The 15,261-nt window shown below is 46.5% G+C and overlaps 1 protein-coding gene across 2 annotated transcripts; it reads left to right on the top strand.

Moving 5' to 3' along the window:
- Positions 1-2,114: 2,114 nt before the first annotated feature.
- LOC144733927 (epoxide hydrolase 4-like) lies at positions 2,115-14,422 on the top strand. Of its 2 annotated transcripts, none has more exons than XM_078615945.1 (8): positions 2,115-2,253; positions 5,594-5,862; positions 6,465-6,550; positions 8,595-8,752; positions 9,793-9,921; positions 10,208-10,311; positions 11,434-11,582; positions 13,294-14,422. In XM_078615945.1, the coding sequence occupies exons 2-8, from the start codon at positions 5,617-5,619 to the stop codon at positions 13,520-13,522; spliced, it is 1,101 nt and encodes a 366-aa protein (XP_078472071.1). In that variant the 5' UTR covers positions 2,115-2,253; positions 5,594-5,616; the 3' UTR covers positions 13,523-14,422. The 2 variants fall into 2 exon arrangements, with proteins under 2 accessions (XP_078472071.1, XP_078472070.1); XM_078615944.1 differs by having other exon boundaries at positions 2,140-2,253; positions 6,468-6,550; positions 13,294-13,710.
- The last annotated feature ends 839 nt before the right edge of the window (positions 14,423-15,261 follow it).

Genomic DNA, 15,261 nt, shown 5'->3' with positions numbered 1-15,261 from the left:
ATTCTAGATTTGAAGCTTTCGTGACTGCAAGGATTCATATTCTTAGGTTTTTTCGGTAAAGTCACGTAGGTAAAACATTAAAATTAATAAAAGTAAAATAAAATAAAAATCACACAAGCTTCCGTCTTCAGGTGGAACCGTCACAGCCACGACAGCTGTATCAAGTAAATGAGAGATTGCAGGAGCTACCACTCCGTTTATATAATGGTTGGAGAGGTGGGGAAGGGCCAAGTACAGCACACTTTTTATTCATATTTTATTTTACTTTTATTAATTTTAATGTTTTACCTACGTGACTTTACCGAAAAAACCTAAGAATAGAAATGCACTGTTTTTTTCCTATGATAAACAACGACGTGATCATGCACCCACGCCTAGCAAGTAATGGCACGGAGGCCCGATGCGCCAATCAAATTAACCCCATTTGTCCATCTGAATACGAGCGTTTTGATGAATAAAAAAGCACACAATTACAGCGGCTGAAAGGCTTAAAAGTGCAATGCCCAATTAATTGCAGCGATATGAAATCGTTCCGGGCATGTAACACGCTTTACAGCATGGGCATGGCTAGTTTAACACGTAGGCTTTCGCGACCAATATCATCCATAATACAGGTTTCTTTGGGTTAGATTTAACCCAAACATATATACGCGATTAAACCCAAAAAAAACTGTATTTTGGATGGGCATGATTGGGTGACAAAAAAACCCACAAGGGTGTTGGAATCATTGAGATGAGATGTGATCTTCTTGGTTCTTTCGGTAAAGTCACGTAGAATGGAAATAATAAAATAATAAAAATAAAACATAATAAAATAATTCTCACGACGTTTCGGCCACAACGCAAGCAGCCGTCCTCAGGTGAAGAACAGGTCTGTCGATAAGACAGAGTCTGAATGACACGTCCTGGGCTTGGAGCGTCTATTTAAGCTGGGAGGGAGGAGGAAGAGCGCCTTGACAAAATAATTTGCATATCGAGGAATTTTAGCATATTTATAGGAAATGCAGATATGCGACTAGTACTACTTGTGAAATGCGTAGGTTTGGCGGGGGGTTTAAAGTTATGTTTTGCCCGTGCATTATGCAGGACCAGCAGCATCAAAGGGAGGGGATAGGGGGAAGCATTAATAAAGGGAAGGAATGTTAACAGTATGTGATGTTAAGGCGCTTTGGGATGCCGAGGCAAATATATCAAAAAGGTTCAACGCAGAACCCAATTCATTAATTGAGTCGTGGCCCTGAATCGTGGCGATTCTTTGAAATCGTAGAGGGGGTTGGGGTGAATTGTGACCATCGACAGCTGCACAGCCAAATGTCGTCACACGAGGGATATTCTTGTGCTCGGCCATGGAGGCTCAGCCGAGCCAGACGGAACAAAGTTCACGCCAAGAGTAAAACACAAGACAACCGGTAAGGTCATTTAGTGCACGAGTAACATGAGCTCGATGTTACAAATAAGCACTGCAAGGGCCTTGTAGACACCGTACAGAAATTAGGATTCTTGACAGGTAAAATATGTAGCCAGTGTGAATGAAATAACATTTGCATTGCCATCAAACGGCATCAAAGTGAACGTTCCATTTACTACCATTTGTCAATCCACTGCTGGATGGGGACAACCCCCACCCTGTCGGTTTTAAGGTTTGTTTAACCCCACACTTAGCACGGGTTGGTAAAGGAGGTGGGGGGGGGGGGCGCCGGGACCGGTTCAGATATAAATCGCCAATCATTATAACACTCAAATTCCAGGATCATGGCGGTCCCTTGCCTTGAATTTAACATTGGGGTGTCTCCCGGAGCAAGATGGCGGACGCTACATTGACTTAACATTAGGTCCCTCCCTGAGTAAGATGGCGAACACTGCATTGACTTAACATTGGGGTGCTTCCCTGTGTAAGCTGGCGGACGCTGCATTGACATTGTGTCTCCCTCAGTAAGATGGTGGACGCTGCATTGACTTAACATTGGGTGCCTCCCTGAGTAAGATGGCGGACGCTGCATTGACAACAGTGTGCCTCCCTGAGTAAGATGGCGGACGCTGCATTGACTTCACATTGGGTGTCTCCCTCAGTAATATGGCGGACGCTGCCTACAATTGACGTGATTGGCGAACATCCCCCCCCCCTCAACGCCTCCGTGTTGAGCGCGGAAGCTGCTCCCCGCTCTGTGCGCACGCTGCGGCCTTCTCGTCTCTTTTATTTTAGTTTTTTTTTCCACCTCTGGGCTAAAGGACCCCTGCGACTTCGCCGTGAAGGTAACAACAACACGCGGTCGCCCGTACACGCACAGCGACAAAGATCTCCCCCACCCCCTCACCTTGTATATATATACCGCACGGCCTACGACAAACTCGGGGGCAATTACTGTGCAGTACTTTCACCACCACATACACAAATATACCCCTTGTAGCCTTAACAGACTGTTGGGGAAAGTGCTGTGAGTGTTACATTGCTTATGGCTTTATTTTGGTGATTTCGAAAAGTGTTTTGGTTTGGCCATGTTTGTTTGTTGTAGTACGGAGTTAGAATGATGGCTTTAATCTAAGTTGTCTTGTGGTTATTGTTGTTTGACTTGCATCCCACTAAAATTTTTGCACACAGCGTTGGTGTACGGTGCTTTTTTTCTGGAAGACTTTGCATTTTTTTCCTGGATTTTTCTGTTTGCGCATCGTCACTTTAAGATGTTTTCTTGTTCACGTTTTTGTTTGTTGCGGTTGCACCCGATTCAAGAGCCGAATAGCTCCCGAGTGGCGATGTTGACACACCGCACCAGGTACCCATTTAAGGCTGAGTCGACCTAGGTACAGGGCCATCAACAGGTTCCCTATTTAAACGGCTGTACAGAGCCACACGAGGAACACATTCCTGCGGAGGGAGCTGGTAGGAACGTTGGGTTGCTCGGTCAATGGCCAGGATCAACGACTGAGGGCGGGCACAAGCCGGCGTGAGTAGGTTAAACGTTATTATTTGGTTCTTTCGGTTAAGTCACGTCTAAAGATAAAATAATAAATTAAATTACATAATAGAATACGACGTTTCGATTGCAACACAAGCAATCATCATCAGGTATAATGAAATAGCGACATAATATCTAACCAGAAAACTATAGACAGACATATTAGCAGACAGATATCACAAGATACATACATAGCGAGAGCAACACAGGTAACAGAGAGGGGTGATCGTCTCTGTGGGGTGGCCTTAAATAGACAGAGGGGGGGCGGAGGCAGAGAGAGGGAGGGGGGTTAGAAAAAATTAGCATATCAATGAGTGGTCCAAAAGAAAACGTGGTGCTGCGAGTACGATGGCACAGCAAGCAAGCCTGAAAATCAGGAGAAAGACACACTAAAATTAAATAACCTAGTAAAATATCGAAATGTAATGTAATACAACACAGAGGGTCGGTTGTATTACATTACATTTCGATATTTTACCCTCCCCTCTCCACCCAGCCCCACCCCTCCCATTTTTTGATGCACGACGGACGGACACAATAATCCCCTGTGGGCTGGTGTAACCAGGAGGTTCCTACCAGTATAAACAGAGACATGTGGAGACACGTTGAGTGGTCCCGGTAACAGACATCGAGGCGTAACAGACAACGGTGAACAAACAGTGAGCCCCCGGATTTCAGGTCGAACTCCACTTTCCCTCACATTAACAAAGCCACTTCCGTGCCCTCGTTTAGGAGGCCGCTTTCCTATCTTACTGTTACATGCTAATCTCTCACATTAACATCACCAGCCCCGGCCACAACTTTATAACCATTGAGCTACACTCATTTCAAACCTTTTAAAACAGTCTGCATCAGCAGCAGACCATGCTTTCCCAACTGATGTTGGACGCTTGTGTTGCGCCCGAAACGTCGTGATTTATTTTTTTGTATTTTCTACCTACGTGACTTTACCGAAAAAACCAAAAAGTATGGATTCCTGCAGTCACGAAAGCTTCAAATCAAGATTCTAACTCCACTTACCTTGGGACAGCGATCCAGGGTCCCAGTGTGAACATGAACCGGTGTTACATGGTGTGGTGACTTCTAGAAATCTAGTTTAACTACCTTGCAACGATGATCCAGTGTGATAGGGAGCAGGGGATCCCAGGAATAGTAACAGAGCACCCATTCGCTTGGTTACAATTTTGGGATAAACGGTAGGGGGCTGTCCATAAATGATGTCACGCACCTGGGGGGGGGGGGTCAGACATTTGTGACGATGTGTGACGAGGGGGGGGGGGGTTGAGAAATGTGACGTCACATCAAAATGCGTAACTTTAAGCAAATATAGACAACACGTTCTACTTAATTAAATAGACTTTTTAATACATTTTCCCTCCTACAACATCAGAGTGCAGCGCCACATTAAATACGCACTACAATGACAATAGTTTAAAGCGATTTGAAGCATGTTTTTTTTTTTGGGGGGGGGCAGAGCTTTGTGACGTAATATTTGAGGGGGGGGTCTGACTTTTTGTGACGCCGTGTGACGAAAGGGGGGGGGGGTCAAAAATCGTCAAAAATCGCGTGACGTCATTTATGTACGGACCCTAGGCTAAGGATGTGGCATTCGTAGGTAACCACTGCGTGATCCTGGTGGCTCTCAGCTGAGTGGCCGGGTGACAACGCGACTCGCCTTTGCTGGTGATCGTCACATGCGACCCCGATGCCTGGCTCAGCTTAGTGCCAACCCCTTTGCGCTGGCGACGACGTGACTCACCCTGGCAGAGTCTGTCCAGCCCTGCATTGCACGCATCTGTGACCTGTCGCCTGATGAGGCTGGTTGAAATTATCGGTAAAACGTCTTCGTCGTATTGTAAACGTTGTGGGTTAACTCTAACAAATCGGTGTGCTGAATTAGTAACGAATTGGCATGGTTATATTGACGTGACAAGCCTTACCAATTGGCTGTGGCTAGTGGTGGGTTGAACGACACATTTATATTTACGCCATCTAAACCAAAAAAACCTCTTAAGGATAATATTGGGCACGAAAGCCTACGTGTTCAACTTGGCTTGGAGTTCATGGCCTTCGTGCACAAAGGGCCTTTTCTCTGCGAGTCGTGCCCTTCCACCCTGGGGCTGTTCTCGTGCTGTGCCCTGGCAATTTGTGTTCTCTAGAGTGAGGAACAAAAAGATCTGGGACGAGAATTCTGTGGACTGGCATGGGAAGTGCATACGATATGTGCAGGCGTGTTGTGAAAATTTGCTCTGTTTTTTTTCTTCACATCGTTGCCCTGATGCACCTTGCAATTCATGATTAGGAATTCCCTACCGGCACCCGATAAGTTTAGTTGTGGTTTTTGGTGTTAATAGAGAGTTGTTATTTTGCAGCCGAAGCTTGGTCATCGTATTTCATCCGGGGTGAGCATGGGAGGGAACCATGAGTGGATATGGTGGAATTTAAGGGGGAAGATCAACGCTTTCTGCCACATAGCTGTTACAGTTACCAAATCTCTCAATGTGTATCCCGTATGTTTTTTAAGGCTATGATGTGACTTTTGGAAACAAAATGAACCTACTCAGACGTAACACCAAGTGTACATTCTGGCCTTCAACGGGCATCTTATGCTTGTTTCCTAAACCATTTCATCCTCCAAGGGCTCGTCACCAACAGGGCGACCATGCTGAACATGTGGGGTCGCCTTCTGCTGATGCCCACGCAGCTGGTCCTGCGCGTGCAGTCGGTGTGCGTGCGGGGTATCCTGTTTGCCCTGGCGCTGCTCGCAGCGTACCTGGCCTTGCTCCGCATGGCGTGGGGCACACTGAGACACCCGCGTGCGGCGCTCAAGAGGCCCCACGTGCGCACCCAGCCGCCGCCCTGCCTCTGCGACAGCACCTTGGGCGAGCACGCCTTTCTGCGGGTCCGGGTGAGAATTTTTTGGGGGGGTAGTGTGGGGTTGCAGGGGGGTGTGGATAGGACTTTTGCTTCAGAGTTTCTCTGCTTGGAACAACTAATAAACAAGAGGACCTCGTAGGCATTGTTCGGGAATGTGAACACACATGCTTTCATAATAAGTCATAATCAAAGTTTATTTGGATTAGATCCCGTGACTATAATTGTGCTATTAACGCTGCATGTTAGATATGTTTTCTTTATACTGTTCAAACAATCCTAAGATTGCTTTATTTAACTTACAATACAATGCAATATAATTTGAGTTTACAAAGCTTTTGAATGTGACCTCGCCAAGACGCTGTACAATAAATCAAAACCTGTACGTTGTCAGCTTGTGGGCGAAGACGAAGGATGTTATTCTTGCTTCACAGGAATTGGGAATATTAAGCAGAGATGTGGGACCTGGAAAATATTATTTCAGTGCCGGTAAAGACATTTGGACAGATGGAAACAGCCATGGGTAGAAGAGAAGTAGAAAAATCTTGAGCATTAAACCTAAGGCGTCGCGCTGCGTATTGGAATGGACACGTGGGTTTTTTTAGTTTGCCCTTTGCTGCTGTGCTTGTGTGCCAGGAGTCGGGAATGCGGTTCCATTACGTGATGGCTGGTGACAGAAACAAGCCTCTCATGCTGCTGCTGCATGGCTTCCCCGAGTTCTGGTGAGGCGTAGTTGCGGACGGAACGACGCGCAGAGCTTTTCAACCCGAGTCGCTGGAGGACCATGTTTGAGTTCTCAGTCGACCGGACTTTTGTCTGAACCGTAATGTGTCCAACCACCACACTGCAGGCTACGACATATCTCTTTCTGGTTCTATCCTCGCACCGCTCAACTTTGGAATTCCCCATCATCATGTTTGAATTTGAGAAATGTGTTACGCTCTTACCTACTGAATTTCTTTGATTGCTGTTTGTTGCTGGTAGTTTGCGGTTTTTGCCTTGTACTCAGCAACTGGGTAAAAAAAATACCACCCACCAATGGCCTCGCCCCCCGCCAGATCAGTGCATAGGAGGGCACCGAGCGTGTCGGTATTCCGTCAGCATTATCGACAGCCCATGTGTAACTTTAGAAGGGAGGGCGTTTTCCAGACTTGGTAATCTGTGTGCGCTGTGAGTGTGCGGATTTTAAAACCACCGCGTTATAGCTGTCGTTCATTTGCGGTCGCTTGAAATCCCCCACGATTAGAAATCCACGTTTTTTGTGTGTGTTGCGTGGGCTCCTGTGGATTAGCTGTGGGTGTTGGCAGCATAGACCATAGTCTTCATTGTTAAGAGCACGACCGTCATTGTCAACGTTCTTCAATTACTGTTTAGAATCTGGTCTTGAGGTAATACAATACCACTGTCTTCCTGTCAGCTTGCGGTGGTGGGACAGTGTTCAGCCCAAAATGGGAAGGTTGCAAGTTCAAATCTCCGCTTCGTGTACAATAAAGTTAACGGCGATTGTATTATGGAAATACTTGCCCAACAGAAATGCATGTTGCCGATTAGCTTGTTTCAGCATACAGACGCATTGACTGACAATCTTGCATGTCAAATTGGATGTTTAGACCTTAACTGCAGCAGCCTTAGCCATTGGTGCAGATAACTCGAACAGTTATCGGCATGGTTATGCAAGGACTGCAACAACTGACCTTTGCCCTTGAATGCCACGGGCTGGTTACAGCAACCTTGGGAGTCAGGTGAGGAGCTGGTTATCACTGTTTAAATAAGATTTATGCAAAGCAGTTGCCTTTGGCAATGCTGGCATTTTCCTTTTGCAATGCTGGCATTTAGCACTGCTGGCGATGTCCTCTTCTGCATCAGAAGGCTTAGATATGAGTTTCTGTTGCCGAGGGAACTCAACAGAAAGTAAATCATCATAGGGAGCATAGTACTATTTACTTTTTTTATTTTATCAGGTAAGGCCCCACTGAGCTGTGTAGCTCTTTTTCAGAAGTGACCTGGCCACAAATGATATCTCAACAAAGTGGCTAATATGCCCGACTGTGAGGGCGGGCACAAGCCGGCGTGAGTAGATTAAACGTTGAGTTTTATAAGGGCACCACGGGGTTACCAGCCCCTCCCCACCCAGCCCCACCCCTCCCAGCCCCACCCAGCCCCTCCCCATCCAGCCCCTCCCCACCCTCCCCACCCAGCCCCTCCCCACCCAGCCCCTCCACCCTCCCCTCCCCACCCAGCCCCTCCCTCCTCACCCAGCCCCTCCCTGCACGACGGACGGACACAATAATCCCCTGTGGGCTGGTGTAACCAGGAGGTTCCTAGCAGTAATATTATATATTCATAGTTATTTATGTGAAGCATGCTTTACAATTCCAGGAGGGTTCTGCTTAGAATGTTGGACCAACTCCTGATGAGAGTATTTTTGTGCGGTGGAAGCAAATTTGGTGTCCCAAACCGAACCCACACTTAAAAAGGTGACAGCACTCAACGAAACATGAATACTGCTTCTGTGTCTTCCTGAGCACGGGTTTGATGTGGAATTCCCCCCCCCCCCCCATTGTCTCTTTCCCAAGTTGTTACAATAACTTTGATCAATGCAAGAATCGTGTTAATGCTTTTACACTTTAATTGTGCCATTTGTTGCTGGCTGCTTTACGCTCTGGACCACGGGTCCTGTGCTCGGCAGCTGTGTTTATGTAAAACAAAACAAACTGCACACGCGCAGCTCAAGAATGCCGTGGTTGCCACGCTGCCGCATCCCAGGTTCTCATGGCGACACCAGCTGCGTGAGTTCAGCCCCGACTACCGCGTGGTGGCCGTGGATCTGCGCGGATACGGCCAGTCGGATGCGCCCACACGGCACCAGGACTACAGCCTGCCGCTGCTGCTCGAAGACATTCGGTGCATCATCGAGGTTCTGGGTGGGTGCCGACAACCATTCGCCGCGAAGTGGCGGTGGACATCGCCAAGGCATCCGTGCCGGGCTAGGTGCACTTTGAGGCTACTGAGGGGGTCGAAGGCTCCCTGGCACGGGACAGACGCAGGTGTTGTGGGTTGACCGACTGATATTATTGACAAGTGCACCACCTGTGCTTCCCATTGTGCCAACTTGCTGCATTTTAAACACCCAGCACTCCTGTACAGAAATCAGGACTGCCGATAAGTCAATCTGTAGCCTGGTGTGGATTTCACACCTGATGATGATTGCTTGTGTTGCAGTCGAAACGTCGTGAGAATTTATTGTTTTATATTTTTCTTATTTTATTATTTCCCTTCTACGTGACTTTACCGATAGAACCAAGAATATGAATCCCTGCAGTCACGAAAGCTTTAAATAAAAAATTGGCATTGCAATCAAAAGGCACAAAAGTGACCGTGACATTTTATAGCCCTTTGTCAATCCACTTCTGGATGAAGGCCTCCCCATGCCGTGTCTGTCTTCGGGGTTGCTTAACCACATGTAACCATGCTAGTCAGTGACGGCTGCCAGGACCGGTTCAGATATAAATGACTACTCATAGCCGTGGCAAGGCATCAAAGTCAGATTGTCAGGTTTTTAACGTGGTACGCGAACCACTGTGCCACGCCTCCCCTTTATCATTTGCATACAGAATAACATAAATAATTGCACGTGTATATGAAATATTTATCCTTTATAATATGCATAAATAATACATAAATTATGTACACAGTCAATTCGATGCATGTATTATGAGAATAAGATTTGATGAATCATTACGCATCCATTTTCCACTTTGTCAGAGTGTGTTGTAAGGGGATGGTGACCAGAAGCCTGATTTACCATGCACGACTCATGTGCACGTGCCATGATCTTCGCACAGGTTTCTGGGATGGGTGTCAATTCTAACTGTGTGTCAGTTCTGTCTGACTCCGCTGTTTAGCTCTGGCTGGCTGCACTCTCTGTGCATCGGTGACCCCTGCCGTGCCTCCCCACCGCCAGGCTGCACGGGGTGCATTCTCGTGGGCCACGACTGGGGCGGCCTGCTGGCCTGGCGTTTCGCCATCCACTACCCAGAGATGGTGAAGAAGCTCATCATCATGAATTGTCCACACCCGTCCATCGGCCTCAGTGAGTAAGAATTTTGTGTTTCGCTCTCAGTGGGGGCTTGTGTGCAAAGTGGCACATTTGGCTTGCACTAACGATATTGATGAACACAGCCACGTTTCACGTTCAAGATAATTTGTTTAATCCAGTGAGAACTCAAGTACCCAAGTTCGTCTCATATGCATCAATGACCTGTCTATCCAATTGCTGAGGGAGTGAATCCAAGAGAGGGTGGGCTCCTAGGCAGTTGACCGGACACATGATAAAGCTGCTGTCTCCTTGTCCATGTCCTGCTATGTGTGGCTCTCAGGCTACGCGGTGCGTCATCCTGCCCAGTTGCTCAAGTCCAGCTACATCTTCCTCTTCCAGCTGCCGTGGCTTCCCGAGTTTCTCATTCGATACGGTGACTTCCACGTAAGGCCTGGTTCTGCTTTGAACAAAGTCCTGGGAGACGTGGCTCATTTTTTTTCTAACAGTTGCTGAGAGCAGTCAGTCTGGTAGACCAAACATGGCTTGCAGGAATCAATGATTGCTGTTCACAGCAAAGGTAACCGTGGTAATAGCGATAGACGAGTGATAAATAGGCGAATGACCATCGCCGAGCAAGTGACTGGAGTGAATTGGTGACCTTTGGATCATCGGTCACCCTGACTGCGTTGCATTGAATCAAGCGCAATGAGGCGGGAACTGGGTACTTGACCCCGGATATGACAGCAGTGTGTAGCTCTGGTGCAGAGAGACACTTGGCAGCTGCTCTAGAAAGCCTATTAAAGTGGTGACGAACATGACAAAATAATCAGAATGTCTTTAGTTCGTCCAGAAAAGCCTTGCTGGGTCTGAATATTATTTTTGAGGAGGGGGAAAGTTTGGAAAATGCAATGCATAAGTGTCTAGTGTGTGGAGGGAGGAAACCGGAGGACCCCGGAGAAAATCCACATGCATGGAGGGGGTAGCACTCAAAGCTCCACACGGATGATTTGAATTCACTGTCTTTATTCAAATTTCCTGACCAACTCACAGCCAAGGTTTTGGAGTTTAACAAATTTGTGGGATCCACAAACCCTGGGCTTCTCAAGTGTTGCATTTTAGCTGTGTGCCAACGTGTGAACTTTACCTTATAGATAAATAACATTTATCAATGATATGCGACTAAAATAGCATAAACAATAAAACCCACCAGACTAATGTTTTCAGCAATACGAGTTAAAGTATGCAAACGCTGGATAGGTTTTGACTTTTCTGAGTCTCATTAGCAGAGTATGGCCTATAACCACATTCTGCTGGGTTGCCTGGTGTAGGCAGGTGCTCTCTAGAAACACAGTATGGCCCTTGAGTCCAGTATAACAAGATTATATATTTTGCTCTGTTGTGGTAGATTTTTGGTACTAACACGGTAGGTCAGCAGACACGGGCCTGTTTAACTACATCCCATAGCATTTGTTGAACAGGTCCCACTAGTGACGAGACTCAGAACGTTGAAACCAGTCCAGAGTTTTAACATTGAAGCGAGTTTCCTAAGCGGATGGACCTTCACAGATGTTACGTGAGGCTTTCAATGGGAAGAAGGCCGGCATCAGGAACAAGGAGTGTCGCTTCACCGACGAGGAGATGGAGGCATACCTCTTCACGTTCTCTCAGCCCAGAGCCATCACGGGCCCCATCAACTACTACAGGAACATCTTCAAGTGAGTGGCATTGCTACGATATAGTTGGGCCTTCAATGGATATACTGCATCCTTGGATACCCCTTCGTGTGCGATGTTACATCTCAAGGCATTATCCAGATAGAAAAATGCAATTACTTTAGTAATTTTATTTTTGAAACTTGTTTTGTCAAGGGGAATAATACAATATAACATAATACAAATTATCACGACGTTTCGGCCACAACGCAAGTAGCCGTCCTCAGGTGAAGGAAAGACAGCGTCCTTTCCGACAGCTCTGTTCTTCACCCGAGGACGGCTGCTTGCGTTGTGGCCGAAACATCGTGGTAATTTTTATTATGTTTTATTTTTATTATTTTATTATTTCCCTTCTACGTGACTTTACCGAAAGAACCATGAATATGAATCCCTGCAGTCGCGAAAGCTTTAAATCGAAATTGTCTCGGCAATTTCAGTCGTCCCTCGTTATTCACGAACTTGCCATCCGCGATTTTGGCCTTTCGCGAATCGCACCTGGAGCTCTACATAACTGCATGGAGAGAAAGACCGTAATGAGACAAAGTGATGAGGGAGAATGCGATGTGATTAAGTGATGAGATTAAGAGATGTGTTCTGACAATTTCCATGTATTTAATAGCTTATTTGTGTATTTATTTAAGGTAATTAATAAAAAAGATACGTTTTTTACAGGCCAATATCATTATCCGCCAAGTTTGATATTCATGAGCATCTCCTGAACGTATCCCTCGCGATTAACGAGGAAATAATTATATTCTGCAATCTTGCAAATAAAGTCATGTCATGAGATAACAATTAGCTTTCAAAGTTAGTGAGCAGTGCACAACCATGTGCCTTGAGAACGGCTCTGGAAGAAGATGTCGTAACGATTCATGAGGTTTGTTCAATTGTCTCTTAAACCACAAGAGTTGGTGTACACCATTACCATGCTCTGCAAAGAGTGTGACGTTTTCAATCAATGCAAAATGTTTAGTGTCCATGTTGAGACCATCAACTTACCTCCCTTGACAAACTCATTTTAAACACATTCCTGCGGAGGGAGCTGGTAGGAGCGTTGGGTTGCTCGGTCAATGGCCAGGGTCAACGGCGGCATGGTGTATTCCGCAAATATGGCCGACTGTGAGGGCGGGCACAAGCCGGTGTGAGTAGGTTAAACGTTGAGTTTTATAAGGGCACCACGGGGTGACCAGCCCCTCCCCACCCAGCCCCTCCCCACCCAGCCCCACGTGGCATATATTCAGCTTTTAGAGAAAACAACGTCTTGTCAAATGTCATATAGCTCTATCAGGGCATACGGCCAAGATAAACCAACTATTGTGTTTAAGAGGCAATTTATATCATAAGTTGTGTATTGATGTAATGTTACTGAGGCCTTTCTCTAACATACGCAATGAACCACTGTCTGCAATAGTTAGAAATGGATATATATATTTGTTGCGACATGACTCTTAACAGCACAATTAAAATGTAATCGTCAAAAGAAAATCAACAAATAAATTAAAACAGTGCCACGTTGTGCACAATTAATATCTCGTCATCCTGTGCGGGAGGCTGGACCCTGCCACAAGTAATGTGGAATTTCCACCTCTAGTTCTAGGCCACCGGTGGCAATGAGTGTCTCCCCGCTGCTGCTCTGAGCAGGGAGACGTGTTCGTGCGACGTAGGAATGCCGCGTCTATTCTCCACACACCCCTCTCGCCCGCTCTCACCCAAGCTCTGCTCCGAGACGCCACGTGGAAGTGAAGTCCCCCACGCTGGTCATCTGGGGCGACGCCGATGCCTTCCTGGAGGTGGGCATGACGGAGGGCATGCAGCAGCACATTAGCGCGCCCTTCTCGCTACGCATCGTGCCCGGCGCCAGCCACTGGGTACAGCAGGACCAGCCCGACGTGGTCAACAAGCTCATGTGGACCTTCCTCAAGGAGACCGACGACTTTTCATAAATTGATTGCTCTGCCGCTGAGCCCCCTCTGCTCAGATGTAAAACGCTCATTAAAGTGGGTGGAGAGCTAAGAAATCGGCAGGCATGTGACGACGCATTGATTAATCGATTGTAATTGATTATCATGCTCAAGATATGTGAATCGAATCATGCGTGTGACGTTCGATTATCACGATTTCTATAAATAAAGTGGAAATAAGATGTAAATGTAATGCTAACAGAGCAGACAAAACTCTGGGAATAAGACTGGAACATTTATACAAAACAGATGGTAAAAACCAGACAAACAAGAATAGATTTTTCTATTGTATTATTTAAAATCGTGTTAATTCATCGAATCACCACTTAGGTGCATCATTTCATACTTAGTATTGAGCCGGAAAGCACCTGGGATTAATAAAAACCCAAACTTATCAATCAAATAATAGCAGAAATAGTTTCACTTATGCAGTTTACTCGTGATGACGGTAAAATTCTTAGGGTCTGGGTGTCATTGCTGCCAAGTGCAGGCCCTGAAAATTACACGTTTGAATTGAATCCCAGTTTTCTTTGGCTCTCGGTGGTCCAGAAATATCACCTTCGATTTAAACTGTGAGCTGCAAAGATTATTTTCCAGTGTTGTGAGTAAAGCCATATGAGCTGCGACTTAACCATTAAAAAGCACACGAGGAAAGGTCGCTTGGTGGCTTATGCCAGAGCATTCAACTGGCACTGCTTCAGATCCAATTCGCTGCCTTCGATTAAGCCCGGTTCTCAAGTGCAGGGAGTTTATGGTCTTGGCTGAATTACCAATAACTGTAAAAAAAAAATGCATTAAATTTGGTCTTGCACTTAAATTGGCTCTGAGAATTGAGTTTACATTACCCTGCAATAAAAAAAATGTGCCCCTCGTGTCGATAAAGATGCCTGTTGAGACTTCGGTACAGTTTCTGTGATGTCATCTCCCATGACCCTTCTCCAACACAAAGTGATGCACTGCCCCTGTGACATTTATGAATGTAAATGTATATATATAATGAACTAACACTGTTAGCACAATTTGAATATAATTATGCATGTTGAACTTCTTTTGCACCATACGTAGCCAACCGTGCTAAACGGAGGTTACCGTGTACAGCAAAATGTATTTGCTGGACATGGTAATCTATGGTTGCCATACGTGCCAAAGTTGTGATTGAGCCAAGATCGGACCTGAGCCTCGGTCTCAGATTTGAGGACAAGCACCGCTCGCTCGTGATGCGGCGATTCGCCCGCGAGCGACTGCCTGCCAAAGGCTGCCACCAATTGAAGTTGATGCAGGAGGCCACTGGGCAAACTAACTGGTATGGTCACACCATCATCAGGTTTGGGATTAGAGATAGATTTACCGATACAGGCATCGGAACGGTCTTCACGAGTCCGGCGACCAAGTGAACACCTTCGGCGAGATGGCGGGATACTGCTCGGGAAAGTCTTGGAGGTCGTGTGTCTGCTTTGCAGCGTTGGCGAAGCGTAGAGTCACTTAGTGGCTTTGGCCACGATAACGCCTTGACCTTGAGAGATCGCGTGATGGCTACCGATTGGCTGCAGCACGATGTTTCGGAGCAGCAGTCTCTCTCACGGTTGGTCCCCACTACTGGATGACCTGAATCCACCCCGGGCAAAGACTTGAACTCTCACAATCCTTCCAGTTCTGGGTCGAGAGCCGAATACGCTTATCAACGCATTTCTGTGCACATTGCCATCGTGTGATACGGATTG

The sequence above is a fragment of the Lampetra planeri genome, chromosome 49 (genome assembly GCF_965212315.1).
Source record: "Lampetra planeri chromosome 49, kcLamPlan1.2.h2, whole genome shotgun sequence".
Lineage (NCBI taxonomy): Eukaryota > Metazoa > Chordata > Hyperoartia > Petromyzontiformes > Petromyzontidae > Lampetra > Lampetra planeri.
The sequence above is the reverse complement of the archived record's forward strand: the minus strand, read 5'-3'. Positions and strand labels throughout refer to the sequence as shown.